The sequence below is a fragment of the Saccopteryx bilineata genome, chromosome 10 (assembly GCF_036850765.1).
Source record: "Saccopteryx bilineata isolate mSacBil1 chromosome 10, mSacBil1_pri_phased_curated, whole genome shotgun sequence".
In the NCBI taxonomy this organism is placed as follows: Eukaryota; Metazoa; Chordata; class Mammalia; order Chiroptera; family Emballonuridae; genus Saccopteryx; species Saccopteryx bilineata.
In genome coordinates this window covers 14,022,229-14,040,874 of record NC_089499.1, presented here as the reverse complement: position 1 = coordinate 14,040,874, position 18,646 = coordinate 14,022,229, and the positions used below count along the sequence as shown (strand labels likewise).

General features: G+C 38.9%; 1 protein-coding gene across 1 annotated transcript in view; it reads left to right on the top strand.

The window, feature by feature from the left end:
• OXSR1 (oxidative stress responsive kinase 1) overlaps positions 1–18,646 on the top strand; it is a 91,277-nt gene that overhangs the window by 35,844 nt on the left and 36,787 nt on the right. The window contains exons 4-5 of the mRNA XM_066244626.1: positions 621–762; positions 16,920–16,975. Coding sequence (XP_066100723.1) covers positions 621–762; positions 16,920–16,975 — 198 coding nt within the window. The remainder of the gene's footprint in view (positions 1–620; positions 763–16,919; positions 16,976–18,646) is intronic.

The window sequence follows — 18,646 nt, the reverse complement described above, 5'->3', positions numbered from 1 at the left end:
ATCATCCTGGAAAGAAAGGGCTTGGTCATTCATCTGAGCTATTAAGAAAACTACCATTTTTATTTTTTTCATGTTTTTCTTTGCCTTCCCTAGTTTCTTTCCATTATTTATTAACTTGAAACATAATTTTAACGCTTAAGTTAGTTTGAATAAAAATGTGATCTTTATTTTTTAAGTATTCTGTAGTTTGACTTGCATTTCAGTTTTATTTTTCTATTTTTATTCACACAGTGTTGCATTCTTTAACCTGATGTCAGAGCCTAAATTGGTTTGTGATATCTTGTATTAAAGTGTTAATTGATGGGCATGGTTAACCGAGGCATTCTTCAGAGGTGGTTAAAAATTCTCTACTACCTTTCCCAATTTCTAATTAGAGGTCTGAAGATGACGCTGGTGTGACACTACTGTTTGGGTATTAGCAGGCTGCTTTGTGTTTTAGATTGGAATTGAGCATAAATTATTAATTTTAAACTTTTGTATTTCTTTATATTTTCTAGTTTTTCTTTCTTTCCCCACACAATTAAATTTATCAAAAGGTTTACATGTGTTCTGATTTCAAAATGGCTCTGAATCCTTGAATAAGTTAAGAATTTATGGGAAATTGTGTCTTCTGTTTTTAGGTTCTGTTCTGGATATTATTAAGCACATTGTGGCGAAGGGGGAACACAAAAGTGGAGTCCTAGATGAACCTACCATTGCGACAATACTCAGAGAGGTGTTGGAAGGGTTGGAATACCTGCATAAAAATGGACAGATTCACAGGTATGTGAAAGACAGTATCTTACCGTTTGGATAAGTACAGTGGTATTCGTGCTGTATCATTTCATTGAGACCATTTCTCATTCTTTTGCAGAATTAAACATAAGCTGAGTGCTAACGTGGTTATTTGTATTACTAGTTTCAGTACATCGTGGTTAGGGGTTTAATTAACACAGCTAGTAAGTATTTTAAAATACAAAACCAAAAATAATTCCTAATTTCTTATTTTATGGAACATAATATAAATTGCACTGAAAAGACTGGATCCCATTTCTTGGCATAAGACCTTAATGGTCAGTCACTGCAATCACTGACTAACAGTTTGGAATGTTTCCAGTTTCTTTTATGTGCTAAAATTTTTTAAATCAAAATTGTGTATAATTTTGTCTGTTGCTCTTTTGTTTCTTTTAATTATATCTTGAATATTTTTTCATATTGTAAAGTAACATTTTTATTAAAACTTCAAAAAAATAACACTTAAAAAGCTATGTTATACAGTAGTACAATGATAGTTGGGGATTTTAATACCATATATCAGTGGCTAGATCATCTAAACAGAAAATTAATGAGAATAATGGCCTTAAATGTCACATTAGACTAGATGGACTTAACAGATATTTATAGAACATTTTATCCAGCTGCAGAATATATGGTTTACAAATGCTTATGGAACATTCTCCATAATAGACCACATATTAGGCAAAAAAATAAGCCTTAAGGATGTGAGGGCAATCTGGCTGCGACATCTGTCACCCTGTTGATCTCCGGGGTTGATTCCGCTGACCTGGCCGGCTAGGTGGGTGTCCCCTTACTCCCTCACCGCTGTATGTGTGTCCCTCCTGAAGCTGCGTGCTCCGTCAAAGAGGGTGACCTTCCCCCTTAGAGGAGAGGACCGTTCTTTGGTCAACGATATACGAGTAGCTGCACTCCCCTGCTAGAACCTCCAAACAAGCTCTCAAAATAAGCTTTTAGGAAAGAAAATTGAAATCACATCAAGAATCATTTCTAACCACAAAGGCATGAAACTAGAAATCAGCTACAATGAGAAAATTGGAATAAACACAAATACTGAAGACTAAACAACATGTTACCAAACAGCCAATGGATCGAAGAGGAAATGAAACAGGAAATCAAAAACTATCTAGAAACAATTGAAATGGAAAACACCAACTTTTCAAAATTTATAAGATACAGCAAAACTGTTCTAAGAGAGAAGTTCATAGCTATCCAGGCCTATCCCAAAAAATGAGAAGAATCTCAAATAATTCTAACTCTACGCCTAAAGGAACTAGAAAAAAAAGAACAGACAAAACCCAGAATAATGAGAAGGAAAGAAAGAGTAATGATCAGAGTCGAAATAAACAAAATACAAATTTAAAAAACAATAGAAAAAAATAAAATTAAAGCTGATTTATTGGAAAGATACATAAGATTGACAAACCTTTAACTAAGCTCATCAAGATAAAAAGAGAGCCCAAATAAAATCATAAATGAAAGAGATGTTACAACTGACAGCATAGAAATACAAAGAATCATTAAAGACTATTGTGAACAATTGTATGCCAACACATTTGATAATCTAGAAGAAATGGATAAATTTCCAGAAGTGTGTAACTTTCCAAGACCGAATCACAAAGAAATAGAAAATCTGAAGAGACCAGTTACTAGTGAGGAGATCTAATCAGTCAGAACCTCTCAGCAAACAAAATTCCAGGATTGAATGTCTTCACTGGAGGAATTTACCAAATTTTAAAAGAAATACAATAATCCTTCTCAAACTCTTCCAAAAAATAAAACAGGAAGGAATATTTCCAAACTCATTTTACAGGGCTGGCATTACCCTGCCAGATACCAAAGCCAGACAAGGATACTATAAGAAAAGAAAATTACAGGTTGATGTTTCTCATGAACATAGATGCAAAAATCCTCAACAAAATATTAGTAAACTGAATTGAACAATACATTAAAAGAATCATACCATAATTGAGTAGGATTTATTTCAGAGATGTAAAGATGGTTCGACATTTGAAATTGATCAATACGCTCTGCCACATTAACAAAATGAGGGATAAAAATCATGATCATCTCAAAAGATACAGAAAAAGCATTTGATAAAATTCATCATCCTTACATGATAAAAACTGCTACCTGGGTCTGGAGGGAATGTACCTAACATAATAATATGTTATTATATTATTATACTATGCCATAATAATATGACAAAACCACAGTTTGCATCATGCTCCGTGGTGAAAAGCTAAAAGCTTTCTCTAAGATCAGAACAGGACAAGGATGCCCATTCTTGCCACTTTCTTTTTTCATTTTTTGAGAGAGATAGGAAAGGACAGATGAGAAGCATCAGCTCATAGTTGCATGACCTAAGTTGTTCATTGATCGCTTCTCATACGTGACTTGACCAGGGGGCTCAAGCTGAGCCAGTGATGACCCCTTTACTCAAGCCAGTGGCCTTGGTTGGGTTCAAGCCAGCGACCTTGGGATTTATGCTCGTCAAACTGACGAGCCTGTGCTTAAGCTTGCAACCTCTGGGTTTCAAACCAGGGACCTCAGCATTCCAGATCAACTCTCTATCCACTGTGCCACCACCCACCAGGTGCACCCTGAGCTCTGTTATTGAACATGTCACTGAAAGACCTAGCCAGACCAAGTAGGCATGAAAAAAAGAAACAACATCCAAATCAGAAAGGAAGAAGTTAAACTCTCTTTGCAAATGGCCTGATATTATATATAGAAAACTCTAAAGACTGTATCAAAAAGTATAACTAATAATTTCAATAAAGTTGCAGGATACAAAATCAATGTACAGAAATTAGTTATGTTTCTAAACACTAAGAACACTCTATCAGAAAGAGAAATGGAAACAATCCCAGTTACAACAGCATTAAAAAGCACAAAACACTTAGCAATAAATTTAACCAAGGAGGTAAAAAAATCTGTTGACTGAAAACCTTAAGACGTTTATAAAAGAAATTAATGACACAAATAAATGGAAAGATAGGTTAGAAGACTTAATATTGTTACAATGTCCATATTACCCAAAGTGATCTACAGCAGGCGTCCCCAAACTACTGCGGGTCCGCATGCGGCCCCCTGAGGCCATTTATCCAGCTCCCACCACACTTCCGGAAGGGGCGCCTCTTTCATTGGTGGTCAGTGAGTACTGTATGTGGCGGTGCCACAAAATGCAGCGTCACTCACGTACAGTACTACTTCTGGTGACGCCGGACGCATGCGTCATGGCTCCGGAAGCGCGTCATATCACGTTACGGCTAGCAGTGACAAATATGGAACCGGACATTGACCATCTCATTAGCCAAAAGCAGGCCCATAGTTCCCATTGAAATATTGGTCAGTTTGTGAATTTACTTGTTCTTTATTTTAAATACTGTATTTGTTCCCGTTTTGTTTTTTTACTTTAAAATAAGATATGTGCAGTGTGCATAGGGATTTGTTCATAGTTTTTTTTTATAGTCCGGCCCTCCAACAGTCTGAGGGACAGTGAACTGGGCCCCTGTGTAAAAAGTTTGGGGACTCCTGATCTACAGATTCAATGCCATTTCCATCAAAATTGCAATGGCATTTTTCACAGAAATAGAAAAAAACATTTCTGCTTGACCTGTGGTGACACAGTGGATAGAGCATTGACCTGGAATACTGAGGTCACTGGGTTCGAAAACTTGGGCTTGCCCAGTGCAGGTACATAAGGGAAGCAACTACAAGTTGAAATAAGAAAAAACATTTCTAAAATTCATATGGAACCACAAAGACTCCAAATAGCCAAAGCAATCTTGAGAAAGAACAGCAAAGCTGGAGGCATCACAGTTCCTGATTTCAATCTATATTATTGGCATAAACACAGACACATAGATTAATGGAACAGAATAGAGAACTCAGAAGAAATACATCCATGCAAATATGGCAAATTAATTTTTGACAAAGGAGTCAAGAATATACAGTGGGAAAAGGATAGTCTGTTCAATTACTGCTGCTGGGAAAACTGGACATCCTCATGCCAAAGAATGAAACTGGACCCTTATCTTACACCATAGACAAAAGTCAACTCAAAATGGATTGAAGACTTGAACTTAAGACCTGAAACTATAAAGCTCCTAGAAGAGCCCTGGCCAGTTGGCTCAGTGGTAGAGCATCGGCCTGGCGTGCAGAAGTCCCGGGTTCGATTCCCGGCCAGGGCACACAGGAGAAGCGCCTATCTGCTTCTCCACCCCTCCCCCTCTCCTTCCTCTCTGTCTCTCTCTTCCCCTCCCGCAGCCGAGGCTCCATTGGAGCAAAGATGGCCCGGGCGCTGGGGATGGCTCCTTGGCCTCCGCCCCAGGCGCTAGAGTGGCTCTGGTCGCAACAGAGCGATGCCCTGGAGGGGCAGAGCATCGCCCCCTGGTGGGCAGAGCGTCGCCCCCTGGTGGGCGTGCCAGGTGGATCCCGGTTAGGCGTATGCGGGAGTCTATCTGACTGTCTCTCCCCATTTCCAGCTTCAGAAAAATACAAAAAAAAAAAAAAGCTCCTAGAAGAGAATATAGAGGGTAAGCTCCTTGACATTGTTCTTGGCAATGATTTTTTTTGGATTTGACACCAATAGCAAAAGCTACAAAGGCAAAAACAAACCACTGGGACTACATTAAAAAGCTTCTAAAACAGCAGAGGAAACCATCAACAAAATAAAAAGGCAGCCTACTAAATGAGAGGAAATATTTTCAGACCAGATACCTAATGAGGGGTTAATGCCAAAATATACAAGGAACTTACACAATTCAGAGGCCAAAATAACAACAACAGAAACCCAACCCAATTAAAAAATGGGCAAAGGACATGAATATACATTTTCCCAAAGAAGACAGGTAAATGGTCAACGGGTACATGAAAAAATGCTGGACATGTATGAGGGTAATGCATATGAAAACCACAATGAGATGTCATCTTACACTTGTTAGAATGCCTTTTAGCAAAAAGACAAAAGATGCTGAAAAGGAAACCCTTGTGCACTGTTGGTAGCAATGTAAACTGGTACGGCCACTATGAGAAACAGTATAAAATTTCCTCAAGAAATTAAAGGTAGAACTCCCACATGATCCAGCAGTTCCATTTCTGGTATATACCCAAAGGAAATGAAATGACTGTCTCAAAAGAGAGCTATACTCCCATATCCATAGAAGCTTTATTCAAAATAGCCGAGATATGCAAACAACTGAAGTGTCCATCAATGGATAAAAATATGGTATGTATAGAAAAAGGTAAATACCACATGGTACCACTTATAAGTGAAATTAAAAATAAAATGTTGAACTAATTGAAACAGAATAGAAAAGTGGTTGCCAAAAACTGGGGTGTGGGAGAACTAGGGAGAAACTGGAAAAAGGATACAAACTTCAAATTACAGGATGCATAAGTTCTGAGGATCTAATGTATAGCATGGTAGCTATCTATATATGCAGTAAATTCTCAGTTAACGGTAGATTCTGCAACTTTTAAGCAAAATGATGTGTAATGAACTCAATTTTACCATAAGCAAATTGATATAAACAAGCATTGAGTCGATGCAGCATCTCATTAATATTATAATGAAAAGATGTTGAACAAAGGACATTAATATAGCACTGGCTGTAATTGGTAACAATATATTGTATTATTGCAATTTGCTAAGAGACTATAATTTAAATGTTTCCGCCAAGAAAAAAAAAAAAGAAGTAAATATGTAAAGTGACAGATGTGTTAATATACTCAGTGGGGGAAGATTCTTTCTCAGTACATAACATATCAAACCATCACATTGTACACTTGATATATCTTACAGGTTAGTCAATTATACCTGAATTTAAAAATTGCCTATTTAATCCTAATCCCTCAACAAACAGACAGCAAAAGCCCAGAAAACAACTGATTAAAAGATTGACTACCAAGTTGTAAAACTGAGGTTTTAAGGCAGGGATAGTCAACCTTTTTATACCTACCGCCCACTTTTGTATCTCTGTCAGTAGTAAAATTTTCTAACCGCCCACCGGTTCCACAGTAATGGTGATTTATAAAGTAGGAAAGTAACTTTACTTTATAAAATTTATAAAGCAGAGTTACAGCAAGTGAAAGCATATAATAAGAATTACTTACCAAGTACTTTATGTCGGATTTTTGCTAAGTTTGGCAGAATAAATCTTTATAAAACAACTTACTATAGTTAAATCTGTCTTTTTATTTATATTTTGGTTGCTCCACTACCACCCACCATGAAAGCTGGAACACCCAGTAGTGGGCGGTAGGGACCAGGTTGACTACCACTGTTTTTTGTTTGTTTGTTTTTTTGTTTTGTTTTTTTCATTTTTTCTGAAGCTGGAAACAGGGAGAGACAGTCAGACAGACTCCCGCATGCGCCCGACCGGGATCCACCCGGCACGCCCACCATGGGGCGACGCTCTGCCCACCAGGGGACGATGCTCTGCCCATCCTGGGCGTCGCCATATTGCAACCAGAGCCACTCTAGCGCCTGGGGCAGAGGCCAAGGAGCCATCCCCAGTGCCCGGGCCATCTTTTGCTCCAATGGAGCCTTGGCTGCGGGAGGGGAAGAGAGAGACAGAGAGGAAAGCGCGGCGGAGGAGTGGAGAAGCAAATGGGCGCTTCTCCTGTGTGCCCTGGCTGGGAATCGAACCCGGGTCCTCCGCACGCTAGGCCGACGCTCTATCGCTGAGCCAACCGGCCAGGGCCGACTACCACTGTTTTAAGGAGTTATCAGAACACGGAGAGAAAAAGCAAGGTTACCAGCTCACACATACACACTTTTGAATAGGTTACTCTGAGAATTGCAGCACTTTAAAGAAAATCAGTGTAAATTGGGTGATATCAGCTATTTATAGAAACATCTCATTCTAAGAAAAAAGTGAGTAATTCTTTCTGATTGTCTAAATTATCTGGCCAGCTTTAAGTCTTACAAAGAAAAACAAGTTCTCATTTATGAAGTTTAACGGAAACAGTTAACTTAAAGTATTTTTCATCTAAATTTATACTAGTTTTATACAAAGTTACAATAAGGTGTTAACAAATGACTTAAAAAGGAGGACTAAAGAATGGGCATTTGGAAATATATTTCCCACACTGTCAGGAAGAAAAGGTGCCCTAAGAACAGGACTCCTGTCCTTTGGATGGTGAACACGTACCTCGATACTGGCAGTAGACATGACACAGTTACTGTCTCACAGTTCTGATTCTGTGTTCGTCACGCAATGTTCTCGAAATAAATGTGCCAGAGGCTGTTTACTGGCCCCCAATATGACTCACCTTCTTGAATTAAAAAAAAAAGCCATTTTTACTGGGCACATGATCACCATAAGAAAGGCAACATTTCATAGCCATCCATGCAGGTCACTTAGAACCAAAGTGCAGTGCACTATTTACCAGGTTTTAGCACTACTGACTTTGGGTTCATCAGTTCTTTCTTGTAGGGGCTGTCTTGTACATTGTAGGATATATTTCGCAGCATTTCTGGCTTCTACCTATCACGGCAGTAGCACCTCCCCCCCAGTACCCACTGTGACAACCAAAAATGTCTCTAGACATTGCCAAATTCCTGAAAACCACTGCTAACGGAAAGTGGCATAACCTGTATTTCCTCTTTCCTTCCTGTCATTGAAATGTGGATGTGGTGGTAAGCCATCATACACTATGTAGCAAGAACTTAGAGATGGTAGAGCAATAAAATGGAAGGAGCGCAAGTCCCTGACTCTGTGGACTACCTACTGGGCATGTGGACTGATGTTACTAACACCCAGACTATTATGTGATGAGAGAGAAAAAATTTTTTTCTATAGCCGTATAGCTGGTCAGAGATTGACAAACTATCCTACAGGCTGGATCTAGCCTTATGCCTGTTCCTGAAAACAAATTAAAGAAACAACAACACACACCCATTCATTTTCAGACTGTTTATGGCTGCTTTCCTACTACAAAGACAAAGTAATGGTGACAGGAAATCTGTCCCACAAAGCCTAATCTATTTAATTCTCTGGCTTCTAGGAAAGTATTTGTTGACCTCTGGTATAGATGATAATGACAACTAGTATCCACTGAAATGTGTATATTAAAACTACTCTAAATGCATTGTCTACATTACCTCATTTAATCTTCACCGTTAATTCATGAGGTAAGGACTATTATCCCCATTTTACAGATAAGGAAACCTAGGCCAAAAAGTGAGTTAAGTAACTTGCCAAAGGTCACCTACCTATAGACGACAATACTGGGCATGTGGACTGATGGGTATACATTTGTTCAATATCAGTTATACATATTTGTAGCTGCTAGCTCAATAGAATTTAGAGCTGCCACTGGAATTATTTAAATAAACCAAATGGCTTATTAAATGTCAAAGTCTTCACTTCAGAAAACAATAAAAGTATATCTTTTTCCTAAACCTTTACATATGCAGAATTTATATAATTAATAGTAAATTAAGCTGAAATACACATCATGGTCCCTGGCTTTTTTAGAAAGCAGTGAATTGATTCACATGAAGTTCAGGCACCAATTTAGTCTGTGCTCAATTTTTTATATGATTTTAACATCTACTTTGTAAAATAGATCAGCTCTCATAAATGAGTATAAGAGACAGAAAAAATATTGAAAGAAATAATGGCCGTAACTGCCACATTTGAAGAAAGACAGTACAAATTAAAGAAGCTTGAAGGAACTACAGTTAAGATAAATACAAAAAGGTTTATACCTAGACTCCTCTTAGTCACACTGTTGAAATCTGAACACAAAGAAATATCTTGAAAGCTGCAAGAGAAAAACAGCTCCTCATGTTTGTGGGGAGGGAGCTTTATATTGAATGTTTGTGTCCTCTCAAACTTCATATGGTGAAAGCCATTCTCCAATGTGAATGGAGAGTTAGAGGTGGGGGTCTTTGGGAGGTGATTATGTAATGAGGGTGGAGACCTCATGAGTGGGATTAGTGCCCTTATAAAAGAGGCCCCAGGGAACTCCCTTGTGCCTCTGACGTATGAAGACACAGCAAAAATATAGTCTGTCTCCCAAGGCTCACAGCTCTGGTTCTTAAACTGCCCCTTTTTATTTCTGAAACCAGGATTTCCTTTTTTATTTTATGTTCAGTTATGTGACACATTTCCCCCTAACCTCGCCAGCAGCTCTTTGTGTTTGTGGCGAGGGAATAGTGTGTTTTGATGCAAAGGCCTGTGCAGTAATGATGAAAGCCGTGTTTGCCTCGAATCGTTTGCTCTGTTGCTGGAATGGATGTTCTCTAGGTCAGTGGTCCCCAACCCCTGGGCCGTGGACCAGTACCGGTCTGTGGGCCGTTTGGTACCGGTCCGCAGAGAAAGAATAAATAACTTACATTATTTCCGTTTTATTTATATTTAAGTCTGAACAATGTTTTATTTTTTAAAAATGACCAGATTCCCTCTGTTACATCCATCTAAGAGTCACTCTTGACACTTGTCTCATAAGTTCGACAATTATATTTAAAAATACCACAGTTTTTACGCCGGTCGCATAATTTTATTTTGTGCATTTATCTGTCCCACCCTAAAGGCCGGTCCGTGAAAATATTTTCTGACATTAAACCGGTCCGTGGCCCAAAAAAGGTTGGGAACCACTGCTCTAGGTCACTCTCTAAATCAGGGACTTTTTTTTTGTATTTTTCCAAAGTTAGAAGTGGGGAGGCAGTCAGACTCCTGCATGCGCCTTACCGGGATCCACCTGGCATGCCCACCGAGGGGCGATGCTCTGCCCATCTGGGGTGTTGCTCTGTTGCTGCTAGAGCCATTCTAGCACCTGAGGTGGAGGCCATGGAGCCATCCTCAGCGCCTGGGTCAGCTTTGCGCCAATGGAGCCTTGGCTGCAGGAGGAGAAGAGAGAGACAGGGAGGAAGGAGAGGGGGAAGGGTGGAGAAGGAGATGGACGCTTCTCCTGTGTCCTGGCCAGGAATCGAACCTGGGACTTCCACACACTGGGCCAATGCTCTACAGCTGAGCCAACCAGCCAGGGCCTAAATCAGGGACTTTTTAACCTTGACTACATATTGGGACCATCTGGGGAACGGTAATAAGTACCAATTTCTGGATCCACCATGTAAGGCCAGTGGCTGCTGCCATGGCCATGCAAATTCGCATTGAATTTGGGCTGATGGTAAAGGGACTATGGAGCCAGAAAATGGTGGGCCATTTCGTTTATTAGTCTCCTAATGGCGGACGAGCAAACAGGAAGGGAAGACCACTTCCCTCTCACTCAGGGCTCCCAAGCCCCCACTCTTTCTCTGCCTTTGGGGACTCACAGGCCCCCACTTGCCTCACCAGGGCTCCCAAGCCCCTCAGCACTCTAGCAAAACAGCTGGGTGGAAATACACCTTTTCTGGCAAACAGTCGCCTCCTCCCTAGGGAGGCAGGCAGTTTGCAATTTACAATCTGCTGCCCTGAGGGCAAGTACTGCAGCCTTCAGTAGACTATACACTCATGGTGCTGCCCAAGCCAATGCAAAATACAAGCCGAGCAAACCTAAACACACTTGTTTACCCAACATACCGCTAAAAATTCATTTAATTGATCTGGGATGAAATTTTGGTACTGGGACTTTTCAAACCTCCCCAAGTAATTCTTATATGCAGCCAAGGCTGAGAACTGCTACTATACTTAGCTTAGAGGTATGCTGAGACTTCAGTAGGCATGGGGGGGAGTTGTTTTACTGGGAAACAGAGATAGGTATTTGTTGGGCAGATAAAATATATTATGCTCACTTTGTTAAAGATGGCTCTGCCCATGTGGAAACCCATCGCCCAGGTGATATTAATGTGTGTTGGGGGTGGGCTGTGGGCAGGCAGGATCCTTGTAGCCTGGGGCTTGGTTTTAGGACTAAGCCTTTCCCACCCTTTTTGATGTGGGGTGGTGCAATCCCATCATGCCTCAGATAAGTGACTTTGTATTAGAGACTTCCCTATTTTGTATATTGGATTAAAGGTTTTGATTTCTGCATTATAAAGTGGGGCAGACCTGGAGCTTGCTCTCTCAGTTCCTGAGATTAGCATTAGAGGAGAAAGCAGAGAGGAGAGCAGAGAGAGGCCACGTGGAGGAGGCCAGGAGAAGCAGCCAAGATGGCAGAGTGTTGAAGTAGAAGCCAGTTTGTGCAGAGAGAAGGAGATGGGGAACAGAGGTGAATAAGGCTGGTGAGCTAGAAATCTTTAATTCTAGGAAACCTGGATAAGTCAGTAGCTTTGTGAGCACTGAATGAGTGGGTTTTGGAGCCCAATGTTTGTTTTACTTGCCTGCAGGTTGCAAGCTAGGATTAAAGTTGATGGCCCACCAGTTCTTGGCTCCATTGTTTCTTTACCGACTATCCGAATCCAATGCGAACCTGCATGGGCCAAGCAGCTATGATGGTGGCTGTGGCCACTGGCTTCACAGTATTTTTAGTAGGTTTTGCTACCTCACATCTCTTTAAAGTCCAGTTGTTTCAGGTTGATTTGTGTTAGCCTAGTGGATCAGGTCAAATAGTTTTCCTCCATCTCTGCTGTGTTTTCCCTTGGTCCTCTAGACTTTAGAGCAGGAGTCCCCAAACTTTTACACAGGGGCCCAGTTCACTGTCCCTCAGACCATTGGAGGGCCGGACTATAAAAATCTATGGACAAATCCCTATGCACACTGCACATATCTTATTTTACAGTAAAAAATACAAAATAGGAACAAATACAATACTTAAAATAAAGAACAAGTAAATTTAAATCAACAAACCGACCAGTATTTCAATGGGAACTATGGGCCTCCTTTTGGCTAATGAGATGGTCAGTGTGCTCCTCTCACTGACCACCAATGAAAAAGGTGCCCCTTCCGGAAGTGTGGCGGGGGCGGATAAATGGCCTCGGGGCCATAGTTTGGGGACCCCTGGTTTTAGACTGGGGTGAATAGGTCTCTAAATTAGATTTATACTTTTCTCTCTGTGTCTACTTACCCAAGTATTTTTCCCAGTAAAGAATTTAGCTCTAACAGAAATGTTAGCTGTTTAATCAGTTTAATATGCCTACATGTAGTGTGCTTGCCAGCTTTTGTTATGATTTGTTTCTTTTGACCTTTTCTAAGTTTTCCATAAACTGTTTTGATTGATGAGTCATAAAAATGTTATGGGGAAAAACTTGTGTGCTGTACTAATGAGAAAGTCAAGCATGTCTATGGTATTTCTTTTCATTTTAAAAGGAATTTGTAGCTTTGGTGCAATAGTGACATGTGAGAAATGGCAGTAAGCCGTGAGAAACAACTCACCATTCTTACTATTTAAGAGTGGATGGGGCACCTGGGTTGCTTGATACTCTTTGTGGCAGAGTAAAAACAGTTCTTGAATCAAGAACTGGATTGATCGCCAGATATTTAGTTGAAAACCGTCTTGAAAGTTCAGTTGTCCTGGTGGTGTGTGAGGACAGATTGGGTGTGTTTGGTTGTCCAGCGAGCCATTTTGCTGCATGACTTGCCTCTGCTTCTCCGGGAAGCGGTTCTGTAGATTGTGCATGACTTTCCTCTGCTCCTCCGGGAAGCGGTTCTGTAGATTGTGCTTGCGGTTTCCAAAGGGAGTCATGAATTCATTATCTGGCAGATGGCTCAGGAAAGGCAAAGGCTCTGCTGAAAAGGGATGACTGACTCTCCACTTATGAAAGACAAAACTTAGGAAACGTTATTAAATAGCTAATACATATACATGTCTTAAAAAGTTCAAACAGCACAAAAGGGCATACGATAAAAAAAAATAAGCCTCCTCACTATCAGCTGTAGCTAAATTATGCTGATACTGTATACTCTTGAGATGATGTGATGAAATGCACTTTACTTCTGTGGTTTTCCCTCCAAGAACTCATAACACCCGTCTAATCATGAAGAAAACACACACATTCCATTAGATGGGAGTCCTACAGGACACTAGATCGTTACTCCTGAAAACTCAATGTCAGGCGTCCCCAAACTACAGTGGGCCGCATGAGGCCCCCTGAGGCCATTTATCCAGCCCCCACCGCACTTCCGGAAGGGGCACCTCTTTCATTGGTGATCAGTGAGAGGAGCACTGTATGTGGTGGCTCTCCAACGGTCTGAGGGACAGTGAACTGGCCCCCTGTGTAAAAAGTTTGGGGACCCTGCTGAAGGTCATCATAAACAGGGAAAGTCAAAGAAACCATCACAGGCAAGAGGAGCCTAAGTAGAAATAACAACTAAATGTAATATATATACTGAATAGGATCCCCTGGAACAGAAAACGGGCATTAGGTATAAACAAATCTGAGTAAATGTTGGAGTTTTACTTTTAGTTAATAGTAATGCATCAGTACTGGTTTGTTAATTGTGGCAAAAATACCATAATGATGTAAGATGCTAACAGTAGGGGAAACTATACTAGGTTATGAGAACTCCTCCACACTGTCTACTCAATTTTTATGTAAATCTAAAACTGTGCTAAAAAATACAAGTCTTCCCTGAACCTCTAGTACTGTGGTCTGAAGGGAACCCACTTCTTGCCATTTTCTTGTGACTCCTTGTGGAGAGGTTTTAGGCCAATATAAACATAATGTGTGTATTCCTCTTCCTCCTGCTTTAAAAAAAAGGCAACATGCTACCTGTAATATTCTTCACTTAAGATTATATTTGGAGATAGCTCCATGTTAACACATATTATATTCATTAGTATTCATAGTATTTCGTTATATAGATATACCACAGTTGAACTGATGTCCTATTGATGAGTAGTTCGGGTCGTCCTATTTGACTGCATTGTATTGGTTTATAACCTTAAGGTTTGGAACAGAGTTAGGAGGAGCTGGCACGATGGGAGGGCATAATCAAGTTTTATTTTGATATTTAGTTTCATTGCTTGTTTTCATACTTCATTTTCTCCAGAAAACAATCAAATTTTATTTTAGTGTTTTGTTGGGTTTATTTAATATCACACTTAGTTCCATAAGAGGTTGAGACAGGCTGTGTCCTTTATGCTTATTGAAATCTATTTGATGAATATCTGGAAGATGCTTCTATGTCCTAATCATAATACTAAATAAATAAGTGCAGGTGATACAGAAATGTATTTTGATATAGGAAGTGAGATGGCTCATGATGAAATGAGAAAGACCCAGAAGTATGATCATATTTTCATGATCTGTATTAACATTGTATTATAACCTGATGTAAAGCACAGAGAAGGAAGTGGCTAAACTATACATTGTTTTTTCCATTGAGTTTTAGGTGACATCCAGATGAGCTCAGAAAAAAAGAGAGTTGAAGGTTCATGGTTGACTCAGTTGAATGGTCTTTGTCACCAAGGGAAGGGAATGTCCTCAATTTTCTCCTGTTCATAAGTATCTAGAGTCAGAAACTTCAGGTTTGTAGAGCAAAGTAAGTTAGCCTCCACTGTAAGTCATCCTCTGGGAAAATGTCCTGTAAATTGTTTGTATTTATAAGCAGTACAAAATACTCAGCAACATAATTTTCTTATGCTTTAGTATATATTCAGGAAAGGTATTGCATACTCTGGTATGGTGATGCTGCTACCTACAGTTGTGAAAACTGTTGTTCCTTGTTTACCAAGGAATGGTGATATGTAAAGATGGGAGAGAACAAGATGGACAGGAAAGGGATAAAGAATTGTGCCAAACGAGGCCTTCCTCCATGAGCTAGCCTTGCTTTTCTTTCTTGTCTAGATTCAAGGGCTGGCTCTCTTTTGTTTATTTAATTATACATGTTTTTAATTACAAAATAAATAGATGAGTCTTTTCCTACAAGATATCCAAACACAGTTCCCCTTGACTACAGTCTCACTCCTTTCCACAAAAGGAACCTATTCATTGCTGTCCGTTTGGTGTATTCGGAAAGGTGTATGTGCGTGTGTGTGTTTGTATTTAATATTAATGGTGTCATGCAAAGTGCACTTCTGTTTGATTTGTTCACTTTGCAGTATGTATTAGAGTAGTAGTTTTCAAACATTATTTTCCTCATGGTACACATAAACTAATTACTAAGGAAAAAGAGGGGCACTGACCTTTTCTTTCCTTAGTAACTAATATATTTGTGCCATGAGAAAAAAATGGTTGAAAAGTGTCTGTATTAGAGGGCATTGCAAGCCGTAACATGTTGAATGACTTTGTTCAGATCTTGGATATTAACAGGATTAATTTAACCTTTCTGCTGTTGTTGGCTTTCTAGGCTGTTACCATTTGGGGTTGTTATTCCAAAATGCTCAGTGAACCCCCTAGTCCATTTCCTGTACATTGTAAGAGTTTCTCTAGGTTATCAAGAAGTGGATTTGCTACTCACAGAGTTTAAGGACTTAAAATTTTGCCAGATACTACTAACATGTTGTTGCATGAGAAAAGCAAGTTATAGATTGGAATGGTTAGCATGATATCATTTGTGTTGGGAAACCCTCTCCCTCCAATTATATTATAAGAACATATTCCATTAATCCAACTGATAATGGTTGAAAATTTGGAGGAAATACTAGACTTGAGAATAGTTGTAAAAGGGACTTTGGCTTTTTCAGTGATGTTTAGTTTTATAACAGGAATATATTCATGTATTACTTGAGTTGCTATAGTAACCAATAAAATATAAGATGTTTAAATAATTTATATCTTTATGTTACAGTCATATAATAATTTCTTTTTACCTTTTTTATTTTATTGAATTTATTGGGGTGACATTGGTTAATAAATGTATGTAAGTTTCAGGGGTATAATTCTATAACAGTACATCATCTGTATATTGAATAACCCGTTTTCAACCACATACCGACCACTTAAAATTTTTGATTATATATTAAGGTGTAGAAAAAAAATCAATATATTTAACAAAGTAGAATAGGTGAGGGTCAAATTTTTTGGCCACTATTATTATCCACATCGCATATTTAATCACCTTGGGTTTTCTAGATTTTATACTATAGTAAAAATCTATATGTTGTTATTCTAGCTTTCTATTTATAATGTTTGGAGTCTAGTAGAAGTGACTAAAATTTAAAATTTTTTACTATTGGCCTTAATAGCCTTTAATGCAAAATGCAGCAGTTAAATATTGCTGTGTTATGTGAATATAGTAAACAGTTGCTTAAATTATATGACTCCAAAGAATACATGTTATTTTAATATGTAACTTTTGTTTTTCTTAAAGAGATGTGAAAGCTGGAAATATTCTTCTTGGAGAAGATGGCTCAGTACAGATTGCAGGTAATAATTAGTATTTCTTTTTATTTTTGATTTAATGGTCAATGGAACCACATTACTCATCTTTGTGTTTTCTTCGTTAATTTGCTCTTCTCTTCCCTGGACCTAGTTTCTAGTCAAGAATCCTATGTTGGCACATTGCTGCTGACTCTCAAGATACTCTTCAGTACTCAATCTTCATTTCTGATCGTAGACATTTCTCTGACCATTCTTCATTACCTTCTAGTTATCCACTCTTTTTACCTCATTAGGTTCTCCTATGGGTTCTTGTAGCATTCTGTTACTTTCCTTTAAAGGAGAACTAGTCAAGAAACCTCACTGAGTTTAAGAATACATATGCTATAGAAAGGTGATTCCGAGCTGCTTCTGTACTGGGAAAGATGGGGTATTTGCCAATTAGGAAGAGGCATCTGACAGGTAGAAGTGCACTTTTGGGAGGTTCAGAGCCTAAGAGATAAGAGTGGGAGTCCAGGGTCTGCCAAAGGTGCTGCTATGCTGGTAAAAGAACCCTTGCTTCAGGCTGAGAATCCAGAATGGCAGACCCCGGGCTGTTGAGCAAGCAGATTACCTGAGAAAACCTCAGCTTGGTCCCATGTACACTGTAATAGCAGTCAGGTGCTAGGCAGGAGGACAATAATCACCAAAACTTGGTTCTTTCTTTAGCTTTAGAAGATAACTGCGACACACATTTTCATGTCCTAAGGTAAGGGAATATTTAACCTAGTCACATAGTGCTTTAACAGAAAGGAAAAGATCAATAAATTTAACTCTTAAAATTAGCAGCTTCTTTTCATCACAGAAGCAACCAGCAGTTTGTCCCCATTAAAAAGGCAAACCACAGAATAGGGAAGGCATTTGCAGCATGAATACTGGTAAAGGGTTCAGATTTAGAGAATATAAAGAACTTACTAAGAAAAAAATCTGATTAAAAATAGATTTAAGATGTTCCAAATGAAGACATCAAAACATAAATGTAATAATACAAGGTGTTCAGCCTCACTAGTAATCAGTTAAAAGCAAAGTAGAATAACATTAGAATATTATGTTATACTGATTGAGCTGGCAAAAACTTCTAGCAATACCAGTTGTTAGGTTTTTTTTAATTTTTATTTATTGCTTTATCTTAAAGGAGAGGAAGGAAGAGAGAGAGCGAGAAACATTGATTGGTTCCATTTATTTACGTATTCATTGGTATCTTGTATGTGCCCTGACTGGATATTGAACCTGCAACCTTGGTATATTGGTGTGACACTCGAATCAGTCGGACTATCCGACTAGGACATACCAGTTGTTAGTTTTGATATAAAGCAAGGAAAAATTTTATACTCTGAGTGTGGGACTGTAAATTAGTACAAACACTGTATTAAGTTAAAGCTATGCATACTCTAAGACTTTGGCTTCTAGATGCATGGCCTAAGAAACTCATGGTGCTTATAAGCATTAAAAGTTTGAAACAGTCCCAGGCCCTTCATTAATATTATAGAATGGATAAATTGTGGTTAGTATATATATTAGAATACTGTCTAGTGATGAAATTGAATAGAATTACAGCTATATACAAAAACATTAATAAATTGTAAAGACAATGAAATAAGCCAGTCAGAATACAGGGGTTGGCAAAAGTAGGTATATAGTTGTGAGTATGTGAGTTTGTTTTTGTATTATTAATTATTG